We start from the raw sequence: 15,819 nt of genomic DNA on the forward strand, positions 1-15,819 counted from the left end.
TGTTGAGTCTGCCAGGTTGTACAAGTCTTGGGAAAAAGCTACAGTTTCTCTTTTGTCTTTCTAATCTTTCTCCTTCTGAGCTGCTGCTTTCTCACCGGTTGGTATTATGCTACTGATACCTCCTTCACAGTCTGCTGAAGGATCTGTGCTGTCTCTGGAGGAGTCGTGTTTCCATTCCTCTTTCTGCTGCTCACTGCACATTCTCACTCTTTCACTCTCATTCCCAAATCCATCATCTGTTGGATAAAATAGAAGAGTACGATAATTAATTGTACAGCTATGGAAAAGGTATACTTAAGGTGTGTAGGAGCAAGAAGAATGTGCTCCTACCCCAGAAACTCCACTGGAGCCCTGGGCTAGAGGTGGGGGGGGGGGGGGGGAAAGAAAGGATGGAACATTGTCAGGAGATCCGGGGGGGGGGGGGTTTGAAATAAAAAAAAAAAAAGTTATGTGGGTGCCAGCCTGATATTCAGTAGTTCATGTCCTATGTGAGCCAGCCGGCACCCGCATAACCCTGGGCTCCTCCTATATGCCTCCCCCTCATAACCGCCCCTTATTTTGTGAGCGATCAGAGGCAATATTCAGGGTACCGGCACTACATGCTTTAATGCCACTGAACATTGGGGGTTAGGCAGCCCCAGGGGATTATCAGATTAAACTTAAAGAAGCGAAGAAGGAAATACAACTAGTGACAGCGAAGCAGAAGAAAAATGGCTAAAGATGTAAGAGAGGTGACAAGACCTTTTTTTAGATATACTGGGAACGGAATTGCAAGACTGAAAGATGCTGAGAATAGCTATGTGGAGAGTGATGAGGTTCAAGTGAATGTGCTAAACAAATACTTCTCTTCAGTGTTCATGGAAGAAATTCTGGAGAAGGATCATAGTTGGTTGAAGAGGGAATATCTGAGAATGGAGTGGATACTGCGCCGTTCATAGAAGAAAGCGTTTATAAACGGCTTGAAAACCCGAAAGTAGAAAAAGCTACGGAACTGGATAGGATACATCCCAGTGAGGGAGTGTTTCTGCTTCTATGTCACTCCCTCCCTCACGGCCCACTATAATTAACCTGATCAGGTAGGATTTATTACTGGAAGGCAAACAGCAGATGGTAGAAGAGTACTTTCAATCTATGAAGGGTGAAATACAAAAGAGGTGTATAGACTCTTTGCTTTCATATCAGACTGCTAAAATAGACAAGGAAATTCAGGCATCAAGCTCAAAACAGATTTGTTTCAGAATTATGGAAGGAAATGAACATATTAATATTAATTCATGATAATATTATGCTGTCATTTCTGGTTTGTCTAGTCTTGTTGTATGTAACCCACATAGAACTGCGAGGTATTGCGGACTATAAAAACAAAGTGTTATTGTCACCAAACGCCTAGCGCCCGCCTGGGGTTAACCCTGTGGCCACCTGGAGGGTCTGTCTCCAACATTGCTCAGGACCGCCTGCACCTGGGCATGTGCTCTATACTAGCACCCTCCTCCCACCGACTGTGTCCTGATAGCCTCTGAGCTAGTCTCCAACTCTCAGATTATTCTCTGGTGATTTCTAGGACACTGGGGCCACAACTCCAGGAGTTCCACAGTTTCTAGAAAGCAAACCCAAAACACAAACCAGGATTCTTAGTCAGTCCTGGACGACAGAACTAATAAACTATAGGTTTATTATCATGAAAATGAACAGTGAATGTTTGAAAAAAACAGATGAAAAAGTACAGCAAGCAATAACAGATAACCACCAAAACAAGGGCCAACATTAAAACTATCTAACACTTGTTACTACCTGGGTAGCACCTGGGGAGTTCAGGAACTTAACTGTTCACAAGCCATGAACAGGATCTCAGGACAGACAGAGATTTTCCTCCTGTGAAGACACACACTGAAAATAAAGAAAAATCCAGTACCTCCTGGCTAGTTTGAAGTGCAGGGCTAATTAGAGCCCCAGGGCATCAACTTTGAAAGTATCTGGCAGTGGCGTAGCCAGACTGCCAATTTTGGATGGGCCTGAACCTAAAGTGGGTGGGCACAAAATTGTCTCTCTACCTCCCTTCCCCAGCAAAATTTAGTCACACTAATCAGATGCATTTGTCACACAGGAGTAAAGTGCTGCTTTTCAGTGCATCAGGTTTCAGAAATAATGTATTTAATAGCCTAACACCCTTTTCAATGAGCTTTCAGAGGCCAAACCTCCTGCCTCAGGTCAGTATAATGCTGTTATGGTATCCTCTCCTGACCTAAGGAAGTATTGGTCTCTGAAACTTTATTAACACAAGTACCATATTACTTTATCCTAAATTAAAATAAAATTATTTCTTTACCTTTGTTGTATGGCCATTTACTTTTTCTCATTGTGTTGCACCCAGTCTCTAGATTCTGCTTTCCTTCGTCTTTCTCTTGCCAGGGTTTCCTGTCCATCACCGATGGCTTTTCATCTTTCCCTCACCCTTGTTCTCCACATGCCCCTTCCTCTATTCTCCAGTCTTTCCCTACTCTGTCCTCTCCCTCTTCCATCCAGCGTCTCCTTTTTCTCCCTACCCTTCCATCCAGTGTCTGCCCTCTTTCTCTCCTCATTCTTCCACCCATCTACCCTCTCTCCTGATCCTTTCATCTAGTGTCTCTATCTCCCCTCTCCTTCCATCTGTCTATCTATCCTTTTCTGTTCAGTCTCCCCTCTCTCTTTCCACATCCTTCCAGTCTCTCCCCTTTCATCCATCTCCCCCTCTTTCTCTCCCTATCCTCCCATGTCCAGCAGCTCTCTCCCTTCCCTCCAGTCCCTTCTTCCTCTTCCTCCCTTGTCCAGCAGCTCTCCAGCCCCTTCCTCCTCTCCCCCTTCAAACCATGCCTGTGACTTTCACCATATTTTTGTCTCTCCATCAGCAACACAAAACCTCCTATTCTCTTACAGGAACTCCAAACCGCTACCTAAACATAATTTAAATTCCTTACTCCTCAGTCTTCCAGGGATGCTTATCGGTAGCTGGCATTTTACATATTCTCCCTGCCAGAAATTCTGCAAGCAACTGCTATGTATGCGATTAAAGATGTCAGTTTCCCACTTTACGTTTGCAGGATTTTGAAAGTAACAACAAAGTAACTGGAGTTTGGCACTGCTTGCATAAATTGTAGTGTCTCTACCCACAAACGCCCTTTACGTTAAAAGATATGCATTCCTGACCCAAGAAGGGTCCGGGTAAAACATTTTGCTTACAGTCCAATTACTAAGTTTTTGTTGAAAGTTTTCCCCCAACCCAAGCACAGCCATTTTCCCTCCAGGCCCGCCCATCCACATCCTTCGCAAGCTGTCACTGCCCTTTTGTCCCGCGGAGGCAGCGTTCAGTGTTTCCATCCTGCCCTGTCTTCCCCAAGCTCCGCTGCAAGTGCATTCTCTTTTTCGCCCGTCGCGCTGCGCTGCCATACACACAGGCAGCTTCGCTCCCCCCCCTGCTGCGTTCATCTGGCCCTAAGCAGGAAGTGCATCAGAGAGGGCCAGATGGACGCGGCAGGGAGGAGCGAAGCTGCCTGTGTGTAGGGAAATTAAAGGACTTATAATAGGAGGTAAGGAACATAGAGTGTCCTTGTTTGCAGATGATCTTTTGATATTGACTCAAGGTACAGAAAAGCCCAAATGGCTTTACAGGAGCAAATGGCAGAATATGAAAGCTTGTTGGGATTCAGAGCTAACCCCACTAAGACAGAGATTTTGAATATATCCCTTCCAAAAGGGGAGGAGACGAATCTTTGGAAATGTTTTCCCTTTCAATGGGTTTAGTATTTCGGTATCAAACTTGGGGCGGACTGGGAGACACTCTGTAGTTGGTACCGAGATTTAGAGAGGTGGGATTAATTAATACCGTTCAGGCTAGGAAGGATGAAGGCAGTGAGAATGATGGTTCTCCTTAAATTTTTATATTTATTCCAAGTTCTCCCTGTTGAACTACCTCATAGAAAGATAATTTGCTTTATATAGGGAAGGAAGAGATCCAGAGTAGCCCAGGAGGCTGTGTTTCCAATCTAAAGGGAATGGGGCGATGGATATACCCAATCTGGGAAAATACTACCAAGCTGCACAACCTAAGCAGTGTTAGAGTAGCAGGTACCCCCAACCCAACCCAAACAATGGGTGCTAGCAGAACAAGAGGCCAGTACGTTTCAGTTGAAGTTTCTCTCCTGGGCAGCTAGCATGCTCAAACACATTCAAGAGGTCCAAAACCCGTTTACGAGGACCACTAAGAATAAGACATGGGACATACAAGCTAGGCAATAGCTTGTTTCAAGATGGGAAAGACATGGTCTTCTCTATTTTGGTCAATTTATAGGAGATAATCAAATTCTACATTTTGGAACGTTACAAGTTCACTATCAACTGGCAGCTAGAGATGTTATTCCCTTACCTTCAAGATAAACATTTAATTCAGGTAGAACAACTAATAGCAGGGGGTGGAGGCCTGACGTTGGCTTTTGAAAATTTAGTGGGTGGACAAGTTGGTAGGGGTTATATGTCTTTGGTTTATGGGCTCCCAACACCTTAGATAAATGGAAGGCTACCTACAGGGGGGCATGGGAGAGGGATCAAGAGATTTTCTATGAAGAACTGAAAAGATATCTTCTTGCGATCTCATAAATTGTCACATGCACCTCACATTATTGAGAACGGTCTTAAGGTACTGGTGAGATGGCATTACCTTTATTTATTTATTGCATTTGTATCCCACATTTTCCCACCTATTTGCGGGCTCAGTGTGGCTTACAATACATTGTGAATGATGGAAATACAATTTGTTACAGTGCGATTATGGGTTACATTGTGAGGAGTTTTGGGAAGACAAAGTCAAAGTCAAAACTCATTTGGGGAATAGAACAATGGAATGTAACAATGGGGAAATGATAAGGCGATAGAACAATAGCAAGAGACATAGGGTATAATAATTTTTATCTGTGGGTAGAATTTTAAGTGTGGTGAAAATACGGGGGAAGAGAATTCTGAAGAGAGTGTATTGGTGCATTCTATTAGTGTGTATGGTCTTCATGTGTTTTGATCCTTGCAGTAAATTTTCTCAAAGAAATGAGTTTTCAAAAGTTTGCGGAAGTCGGTTTATTCGTAGATTGTCCTCAGGTTCCGTGGCAGTGTATTCCAGAATTGCGTGCTCATATAAGAGAAGGTTGATGCATGCAGTACTTTGTATTTTATGCCTTTGCACATAGGGAAGTGGAGATTGAGGAAAGTTCGGGAAGATCTTTTAGCGTTTCTGGTGGCAAGTCTATTAAATCAGACATGTATGCAGGGCTTCACCGTGAATGATCTTGTGAACCAAGGTGCATACTTTAAAGGTGATGCGTTCCTTGAGTGGGAGCCAGTGTAATTTCTCACGTAAGGGTTTTGCACTTTCGTATTTTGGTTTTCCGAAGAGGAGTCTGGCTGCTGTATTCTGGGTTTGAAGTTTCCTCAGTATTTGCTCTTTGCAGCCTGTGTATAGTGAGTTGCAGTAATCCAGATGACTGAGTACGAGTGATTGCACTAGGCTGCGGAAGACAGATCTTGGAAAGAATGGTCTTATTCTTTTCAGTTTCCACATGGAGTAGAACATCTTTTTGGTTGTGTTGTTCGCATGAGTCTCAAGTGTTAGGTGGCGGTCAATGGTGACTCCAAGGATTTTTAAAGTTTCTGCGATTGGCAGATTTAGTTTAGGTGTGTTTACAGCGGTAAATTTATTCGTGTTGTATTGGGAGGTAAGTATGAGGCATTGAGTTTTTTCTGCGTTCAGTTTCAATCGGAATGCATCTGCCCAGGTGTTCATGATGTTTAGACTTTGGTTGATTTCGTTGGAGATTTCGTTAATGTCTTGTTTGAAAGGGATTATATCGTTACATCATCGGCATATATGTAAGGGTTGAGGTTATGGTTTGATAGAAGTTTTGCCAAGGGGATCATCATTAGGTTGTTGAAATAGTTGGCGAGAGGGGGGATCCCTGCGGTACTCCACATTCAGGTGTCCATGCAGCAGACGTAGTTGAATTTGATGTGACCTGGTATAAGCTTAAAGTTAAGAACCCCTTGAACCAGTTTAGGACATTGCCTCCGATGCCAAAATATTCAAGTATGTGTAGGATTCCGTGGTCAACCATATCAAAGGCACTTGACATGTCAAATTGTAAGAGGAGTATATTGGCGCTGGTTGCGATCATTTGTTTAAATTTGGTCATTAGGGTAATTAATACTGTTTCTGTGCTGTGATTTGACCGGAATCCTGATTGGGCATCATGCAGTATTGAGAACTTGTTAAGATAGTTTGTGAGTTGTTTGGTTACCATCCCTTCGGTTATTTTGGTTATTAGTGGTATAGATGCTACTGGTCGGTAGTTAGTTATTTCGCTTGCGTTTTTCTTTGTGTCTTTGGGTATTGGTGTAAGTAGGATTTTTCCTTTGGGAAAAGTCCAATTTGTAGCGTGAAGTTCACGTGGTTCGTTAGGTCTGTTATAAATTGTTGGGGAGCTGATTTCATGAGGTTGTTTGGGCAGATACCTAGTTTGCATTGGGATTTGGCAAATCTTTTGAGCGTTTAGAGATGAGGTCCTCTGACAGTGATTCGAATTCGGTCCAGATCCTGTCTGCTGGATATATTCCATCTTCTGGGTCTAGGCAGTTTAGGAGTGTGGTGTATTCAGTAGGGCTGGGGGTATTTTAAGTCGTAATTGTATAATTTTCTCCTTGAAGTATTTCGCGAGGTCGTCGACCCCCTGGTGTATCTTTGTTGTTGTTTGTAACTGGTGTGGTGTCTAGCAATTTGTTTACAAGGTAGAAGAGTTTGTGTGTGCCTTTGTAGTTTGGTCCAATCATTTTTTGTAGTGTAGTTTTGATCTGTTTTATGGTATATTTGTATTTCCTCCTAAGTGATTTCCAGGCATTCAGTGTGTTCATCTTTCTTTTTGTTCCATGCACGTTCTAGCTTTCTGACTTGTGTTTTAGTTCTTTCAGCTCCTCGGTGAACCATGGATTTGATTTTTTCCTATGTGATGTTCTGGTTTGGATTGGGGCAATTGTGTCTAATGTTGTCTTACATATGTCATCCCATTCTTGGAGGAATTGAATGGTGTCTGTATTTGTTGACCATTCATTTTGGTAGACTTGTTGCCAGAATGTTGTGGGGTCTATTTTTCCTCTCGTGGTGTATGTTGTTCGTTCATGTTTGTTGACTGCGTTTCTGTGTATTTTTCGCCAGTGGAGACATAGGCTTTATGGTGGTCTGTCCATGGTGTGGGTGTCCATCTTGTGTCTGTAAGTAGGAGAGTTGAGTCTGGGTCGAATTTGGTGTAATGATGTCTAGTGTGTGTCCTTTTACATGTGTTGGTTGAGTATTAGGTGCATGTAAATCCCAGAGTTTTAAGAATTCTTTGCATTCTTGTGTGCTGTTGAGGTGTCGTCTTCGAGGTGTAGGTTGATATCCCATTATGAGGATGTTTGAGGCAGAGACACATGTGTTCGAGATGAAGTCCATGAGTTGCGTTTGGGAGTCTTTCCATTTTCCTGGTGGTCTGTAGAATAGGATTGCGCTGAGGTGTCCTTGTAGGTTCGGATGAGTGATTCTTGTCGAGGCGATTTCGAGTTGAGGTGATGTGGATTTGCCAGTGGTTGTGATGGTGAACTCGGATTTGTAGATTATAGCTATTCCGCCACCTCTTTTTCCATTTCTTGTCCAGTGGGTGATTTTGTATTCTGGTGGCTATGATGGCGGGGCCTGTAGGGCCATGGAACCATGTTTCCGTGATGAATAGAAGGTCTAGATTCTCTATGGTGATCCAGTCTAGTATGTCTACTGAGTTGCTTACTGCTGATCTAGCGTTGATGTATCCTATTCAGATTGAGCGGTATGGTTCTGTAGGGAGGCTAGATGTGTTTATTTTTATTAGTTGTCCGTTTCTTCGGTGGTTGAATTTGTCGTCGTCGGTTTTTTTTTCTCTCTTTCTGTTGGTGGTGTTCCTATGTGGGGATTTTTCCTTTTGGGGTTATTGTATTTTTGGTCTGGTGAGTTGTTAGTAGGTTGTATATAAAGTTTGTGAATTGCGGTTGGGTTGTTGTTGATGTTGGGGGGTGGTCCATGCGTGGTCGATTATAGGAATGAGATAGATATTATCAGTAGCTTGTTAGTGTTCATGTTTTTGATGTAATGCACCTAGAAACAGTTATAATCAGGCACTAAAAGCAATACATTTAGAAACAATTATAAGCAGGCATTAAAATCAATGCAATTGAGACATATAGGTTGGTCAGATTCTAGGGTTACTTACTACAGTGGTTGTAGCAAACATTAATTAATTAATTAATTAATCGATTTGTTAATTAATTAATTGATTTGATTACTTATTTATTTTTTGTCTATTAGATTGTAAGCTCTTTGAGCAGTGACTGTCTTTCTCTATGTTTGTGCAGCGCTGCGTATGCCTTGTAGTGCTATAGAAGTGATAAGTAGTAGTAGTAGTAGTCTCTTGTAACCAGAGCTAATATTGTGATGTCATAATGCCTCAGGCCACCAATAAGAGCCAACCTCATCAGTGATGTCACAATGGCTTGACTGTCCTATACTGGCTCACTTTTATTACATAGCTCTTGAGCAGGGACTGTCTTTCTTCTATGTTTGTTGCAGCGCTGCGTATGCCTTGTAGCGCTATAGAAATGCTAATAGTAGTATAATCAGAGTGTCTATGCATGCAATTTATCATAGGAGTTTTTGCTACAATGTGCAGCAGACAAACAAGCAAAGAGCTACTTGTGCAGGCATGCAATTATCTGCATAGATCCATGATGTCTAAATAAGATATCAGTGATATCAGTAGTTTTTGTGGTGGTGTTTGGGGGAGTGTGGGCAGTGTTGGTGATATAAGTAGTGTGTCAGCAGTTTATCAATGGTCCGTAACATTGGTTGGATAAGCTGGATCGGATGAATTGGAGCAAGCTGGAACAGGTGGGTGGGAACAAGCTGGGATAGGTTAGCTGGAACCCGCTGGATTGAAGCAATTGGAACTGACGGGCGGGAACAAGCTGGAGTAGATGGATGAACAGGCTGGAACAGTCTACTTGGGGTAAGCTGGAAAAGTTGGACGGGGGCAAGCTAGAACCGATGAACTGGCACAATTGGAGCAGGCTGTAGTAGTGGGCTGGAGCGAGCTGGAATGGGCGACCTGGAGCGAGCTGGAACAGAAGATGGCGGATCAGCAAGACTGGGGCACGCCGGAGTATGCGGATTGAGAGAGGCAGCAGCAAAGGCAGAGAAAAGCAGAGCAGTGGTCTGGAACTAGCCGAATTGGAACAGGCCGGAGCCGAAGGACTAGGGCAGGCTGGTGGCAAGGCAAGGCAAGGATCAGAGCCAGCAGGGATCACAAAGATATGGGCAGTGGGTCTGAGGAGAGGATCAGCACGAGGGCCTAGGGATTAGCTTCCCCAGGTCACCTGGTTCCCCAGGCTCCTTCTCCTCTCAGAGGATTAACATCAGGGTCTATGGGCTAGCTGCCCCAGGTCTCCTGGTTATCCACGCCAAAGGAGCTGGGCTGCAATCGAGGAGCAGCACTTCCAGCCGCCAATCGCTCGTTATCTCGCCTCCACCTTGCCGATCACCCGCCGCCTCACTCTCACCTCAATCTCCCGGCTCACGTTGTTCCATTTGCTAGGCTGCAGAAACGATCGTCCCGTTTCCGCTGTTCACTACCTCTCGCCTGCACCGCCCATCTCTCACCTCTCCGTCCTCCTGCCCGATCGGGTTCTACTGCTGGGCTTCACTGCTTGATCCGGCCAGCGACGACACGCAGAAAGCGCAGGATGCTCAGGTAACCTGTGATGGCGCTTTGGAGGACTCGATCCCAGAGGTTTCTGCACAGATCTCCTCGTCTCCGACTCTGACTCGCTTCTCACGGTGACGGCCTCGTGGAGGGCCTGACTCACTCACCGTTCTTGCGGTATTCCGGTGAGTTTCCACCTCTCCTTCCGCTTTTTGTCTTTCTCCTTTGGCAGTTCCCGTTGCAGAGGAGATATTCCACCTCCTTGTTCTCAGGGGTCTCTCCTGGATCGCGATTACTATCTGACCCCGAAGATCGTGCCAAATTGGCGGCCTTGTGGGAGAGCCCGACTCACTCGCCGTTTTGTGGAATCCCGGGGAGTTTTTACCTCTATCTCCGCTTTCGGATTCCTCCTGCTGTGGTCCCCGCTCCCGAGGAGATATTTCACCTCCTTATCCTCAGCGGGTCTGCCGGGTCACGTTCTCTGGTCGGTCCCAGCGATCATCGGCGGAGCTCCCTAGCTAGGCGTCCGATCAGGTCGCCATCTTAGCGATAATCTAGACTGCAAGCCATTATGAGGAAAGGGGATGGTTTATGTTGGAGAGGGTGTAGCTGGAGGGGGACATATACTCACTTCTGGTGGGAATGTCCTAAGGTCCAGAAATTATGGAAGGAGGTATCTGCATATGGGCAACAGTTACTCGAGACTCATATGGCGTGTACTATGGAAAATGCCCTACTAAGTGGGAGAGTGGAAGGGATAACAGGAGCTATGGATAAATTAATGCTATTGGTTTTTTACAGCAACTCGACTGTTTATTGCCTCACATTGGCATATACAGGACATGCCAAAACAGACTGTATATTATATGTAAACAAAATGTGGGGTGATTTCTCCAGTTGGAAGGACAATCTGAGTTTTGGGGAGGGGAGTGAGGGGAAGGGAGAGATAAGGGATGGGGAGGGTCTACTTTTAGTTTGTTGTGTAACAAAATGTACACTTGTTCTTAATTTTTTCTGTTAAGAGATGCTGTCAGTTATTTTGCTAGAAAATTAATAAACATAAAGTTAGAAATAGCAGTCGCGTCTTCCCGTGGCAGCCTGCATGAGGTTGTGGCCGCCATTTTGGAATTGAGAATGGCATCATTACGATAAACTGCATTATATACTGTAATTTGCATTAACCTATCAGCAACACAAAATGTCCATGACCAAGTCAAACTGAACCATGTTCATCAGTCATGTCCCCCACAACAGTGCAGAAGACTCTCCACCTCCAGCAGCGCTTTCAACAGTACAGATTTCTCAACCCCAAGACACTCTAGGATGAAGGGTTTTGCAGACCAGATCCTACCGCTGGGATACCCTATCCGTGCCTCCTCCGTCTCCAGTTTAATCTGTCCAAAGTAGGGAAACAGACAGAGGGAGGAGAAGAGGAGATGACAACCTTTTATCTGACCAGCGCTGAATTCCTGAATGATTCCAGCTGACTTTGGTAAAGATGTGCAGGAGGAATTCTATACTTACCTGTTATAGAAGGCAGGGTCTGTTCAGACATCTGCGATTCAGGATTTTCCATGAAGGGGACATCTTCCTCTTGTTTAATACTCAGTGAGAACACAGATGTTACAATTGGAAGGTCTGTATGAGAAAACACATTCAAAAGGATTCACGAGGTATCTGATAACACTAAATTAGGTGATTTTAAGTGTCCAAATGTTTGATGTTATTGACCCATCTCCTGTGATCTAAAAATGCAAAGCCCATTAAATCCAAAACATTTACTTACTGTTGAAGTCATTTGGATTTTCTTTTCCCTCCCTCAATTTGTCGAGTGAAATATTTCTCATCTTCCTTTTTAATCTTGAATATAACATCAGGATTAACAACTGAATAACCTGTTAATAAGAAGTAGGAAATTACATTTAAATTGTTTGTAGAATCCCTTGGGAGGTTCCCTCTGCTTCATGCTTTGAAGGAGCAGTGCGTGATTGTGCATGGAGATCTGTGTATAGGTATCTTGGGTGTGTGTATTTGACCGACAAAGCTTGGAGAGAAGAGGCAGCAGTGGCCCAACACTTGATTAAGATTATATCATAGAGGTTTTCTGGTATAGAGATTTCTCTTCGTTTCCCTCCTAGGTGGAGGCATTGCAGCTGCCAATCTTCTGGTTACCATTTGGAGAGGTTATACGTTGTACAGTATAGTTGACTTGTGTGCAGCCGATATGTCATGACCTTATGCAGAAGTCTCAGAGGAAATCTCTCTCTGGTCTTCTGTATAGGAATGGGAGAGAGACTCCTGCTGGTGCTGTGTGAAGCCTCTAGTTTAAGTTGTACATTTTATCTTACAACAGAGAGCAGCATCTTTTGCAGATCCTGTAGCAGTGGTGTCTTTCATAGGCTCCTACTGCATATGGGATGGCATCAGAAGCCAGGATCTTAAATTTCAGGTGCCCATGGTATCTAGTTCCTGTGATTTTTATGTGCTTGTGTGGTAGATGACAGAAAACACATATTTACCTCGTGAGATGAGGATGTCATGAATCTCCTTGATGACCTTCTTGTACAGCTCCTTCTGCCATTCTCCCAGAAGGTCCCAGTCCGCTTCCAAGAAAGAAGCAGCAACATCCTTGAATGTGACCAATGACTAGAACAGCAAACAGGACACCCTACATCAAAGTGTTATTATTTCTTCATTTCATTTTAATAAATATACACCTATCAACATACTTCTAGATTGTTTACAACAAACATATGTAATAGTTCACATAAAAAGAATAATACAAACAGAAAATCATTCAAAATAAAATTGTTAAGCAGAAGAAAACAGTGAAGGCTTTATTTTTTTCCCAAAAAATCAAATAATGCTACTCCACTGCAACTTCAAGGGTAAACTGTTCCAGTTGTATACATCATACTGAAAACACACACTGTCTCATGGAAGTTTTATACCACAGCACTGCTAAGAAGAACGAAGGTTTCTAGAAGGATGTTTAAGTAGTGTGCGATATTTTACAGGTGTCCAATGCAACTCCCTCAGAATGGATGAACTAGGCATTAAATGGGCAATTCTAAAATGAGGGAGGCGAGAGGATGTCACATTCGTAAAACCCCCTAGGGGAAGAAGTTTGCTGCTTAATGTGTTGTGATTGCATTATCTCTTTGATCTGCCCTCATCGAATAACGACTTCAAATTATTGCCTAATCTGTGTTGTTGGGAGGGTACCTGGGTGGGTAGGGTAATACAATCCCGTAGCCAAAGCACCCTCAAGGCCTCAACTACGAGGGACATATTCTTTGCTGATGCACGTAGCAAATCATAAAGGCCATCAGCCAGGAAAGAAGAGCCCATCTCCAACTTCACCAACTGCTGCACTAAATCAGCCCTGTCCAAGACCGAATCTGCCCAGCGAAAGCAAGCGTGGGCCACTAGCCACGCACAAACGGACGCTTGCAGCACTAGAGATGATAAATCAAAACTACACTTAAGGAAAGACTCTAAGAATCCAGGGAATCTTCCTCTTCCAGCTCACTAAAAACCTCCTCTGAGCCCGGGAGGGAAACGGCATCCAGATCCTCAGCCCAATCCAGGCGAGGTCTTTTGGCTACCACTGGGAGCATCAGCCTGGCTGGACCTGTCTTCCAGGCCTATTAGAAGGTCAGACAAACTCAGGAGGGAGCCCCATCCCTCCTGAGCATTCACTGGCCAAAAGAGGCCCAGACCGAATATCTTCCTACAACAACTGAGGCGGCCCTGCAGTGCGGGAACCGCCGAAAACGGAGCCACCGCTGGTGAACCCATTGGCAGGGCAGCCTCTGTTCCAGCCATTCTTGCTGCGCTGTGCTCCACAGTCAAATTGGGTGGAGTCGCAGAGAACGACTTTGGCTCATCATGAGAAAGCCGGCACTGTGATCCAGGCACCTCAACCCCTGGTGTGCACACGAGTGGCAGCGGAAGAGCTTGGCTGCATACATCACCGGTAAAAAGGAGGGAGAAAAGATGCGACCCACCCTACAAACCAAGCAAAAACAACTTCCCCTCCAGCACAGAATCAACACTCTGCTCTCCCGGATAGCCAAAACGTACCGGCACTGAGTCTGGTGCTGTTTACTCTCTCTTTTTTTCTTTTTAAACTTGAGCCTGCTGCTGAAGGCTGAGCAAGGCACTCAAGGCTCCCGCACAGACACGGCAACAGAGGCACAAAGCTGTCCACTCCAGAGAGCAGAGAATGGGGAGGGACCTGGCCACCTGTGTTTAACACCCCAAGTAGAAACGGGGCCCCACTGGACCCACACTCCAGAACCCCAGAAGCACTACAAGGGACCAGGCACAGGGTTTTTTTTTCCAGGCTAAAAACTCAAGAAGAAGAAAAGCCCCCAAAGAAAAAACAACCACAGAGCACCAAAGCACTCCCTAGGGCCCAACAGACCGGTTAGGCTGCACAGACTGCCACGTCTACCCTCTGCTGGAGAATGAGAAATACTGACTGCTTGGCGTTCTGCACAGGACAGATATACAGGGGCCCTTTTACTAAGCTGTGGTAGACTGTACGCATGTGCAGTGCAGGCCCAAATGAGACTACCGTCAGGCCAGCACAGATGTAATTTCAGATTTGGCGTGTGCCCACAACGCGTGGATGAATTATTTTTCCACCTATGCACCGGTTCGGTAATCGGCACTTGGCACGCCGAATGGTCACACGTGTGTAGTGCGTGAGCCCTTACCGCTAGACCAATGGGTGGCGTTAAGGGCTCAGGCCGGTTTTAAGACGAGCATTGGTTTTATTTTTCCTGCAAGTCCTTTTCCCGTCCCAGTAAATAAATGTCCTTTTTTGTAGACACAGTAAAAACTGGCCCAGCGCGTGCCCAAAACACGCGCCTACACTACCACAGGCCACGAAAAGGGCCCCCACAGTGTTCAAAGTCAGGTGTTCTCAGTCTCCCTCTGCTGGTAGGCATGTAAAACGCAAGCGTCTTAACCGGTCTGGAGGGTTGTTGAGGAAATATAGAATATTAAGGTAATCAAATGAAGATAAAATCAACAATTCTGTCAGCATACAAAAACCATCTGACGTGTGAAGATGAAGCAGCAAATAAAGTTAAAAAAACAAACACATTACAAAAACCTGTGGGTGAAATATCAGCAGAGTCAAGTACTAAACCTAGATAACAGATTTGATGCTGAATTGGAATAGGTTCAAGAAAGGAGGGTAAAGACAAAAATGCAGCTGATCAGTAGGTACCACCATCATCTCAGTCTTTTAGGCCATTCTGACCACACTGTGCTGAGATCTCACTAAAATGCTCAACTATCTGTGACTGATGAGAGCCAGGAGACTTAGAAAAATTGACAAACAATACTCTGTCACAAAAGATCACATAAAGAGGACTAATAGATGTCAAATAATACAGCAGAAAACACAGAACCCCAGAGACCCCCCCCCCATACTAAACCACTGCAACTCGCCCTGGGGAAAAAAGAAAAACATATGAAAAAAACTATGAGTCCTTCTGCACTTCCCGCATCAGACTATGAAGACAGAACCTGGAATTTGCTCCCCTATTTATCCTAAGTACATCCCTCTTCCTACCTCTCCAATATACTCTCCCATACTAAACAACACGCTAATCCCATAACACACCCCTCTCCCACTCCCCTACCTCTACCATTCTCCTTCCTTGCCCACCTTACCTACCCACATCTAAACGAACACCTCTTTATTCACTTTATTACAGCTGTATCCATTCTATGTTATGTAAACCTGATGTACCATGTAAGCCGCATTGACCTGCTAATGAGTGGGAAAGTGCGGGGTATAAGCCTTACAAATAAATAATAAATAAATGGAGAGTGAAGACTGCTAACTATCCCTGACAACTACTAAGCAAGTTGTAAATACAGTACAGAGAAAAAACACACTTTGAAATGTCTGTATACAAATCCTAGAAGCCTGAAAATTAAGATGGGAGAGTTAGAGTTTGTTGCACTAAATGAAAAGACCTCATATAACAGGCATATAAGGGTAGAATTACATCATCATGAC

The 15,819-nt window shown here is 44.5% G+C and overlaps 1 protein-coding gene and 1 long non-coding RNA gene across 2 annotated transcripts in view; both read right to left on the bottom strand.

Annotated features, from left to right (window-relative positions):
• Positions 1-15,819, bottom strand: part of LOC115465473 — a 253,686-nt gene that overhangs the window by 137,437 nt on the left and 100,430 nt on the right. The window contains exons 17-18 of the mRNA XM_030196004.1: positions 11,301-11,414; positions 96-236 (exon numbers count right to left, since the gene is read on the bottom strand). Of these exons, the coding sequence (XP_030051864.1) occupies positions 96-236; positions 11,301-11,414 (255 nt within the window). The remainder of the gene's footprint in view (positions 1-95; positions 237-11,300; positions 11,415-15,819) is intronic.
• On the bottom strand, positions 99-11,595 carry LOC115465260. The gene is made up of 3 exons (XR_003941375.1): positions 11,563-11,595; positions 11,301-11,414; positions 99-236 (listed from the first exon to the last, which is right to left on the bottom strand). It is a non-coding gene; the product is annotated as an uncharacterized LOC115465260 (long non-coding RNA).

The sequence above is a fragment of the Microcaecilia unicolor genome, chromosome 1 (genome assembly GCF_901765095.1).
Source record: "Microcaecilia unicolor chromosome 1, aMicUni1.1, whole genome shotgun sequence".
NCBI classification, from domain to species: domain Eukaryota; kingdom Metazoa; phylum Chordata; class Amphibia; order Gymnophiona; family Siphonopidae; genus Microcaecilia; species Microcaecilia unicolor.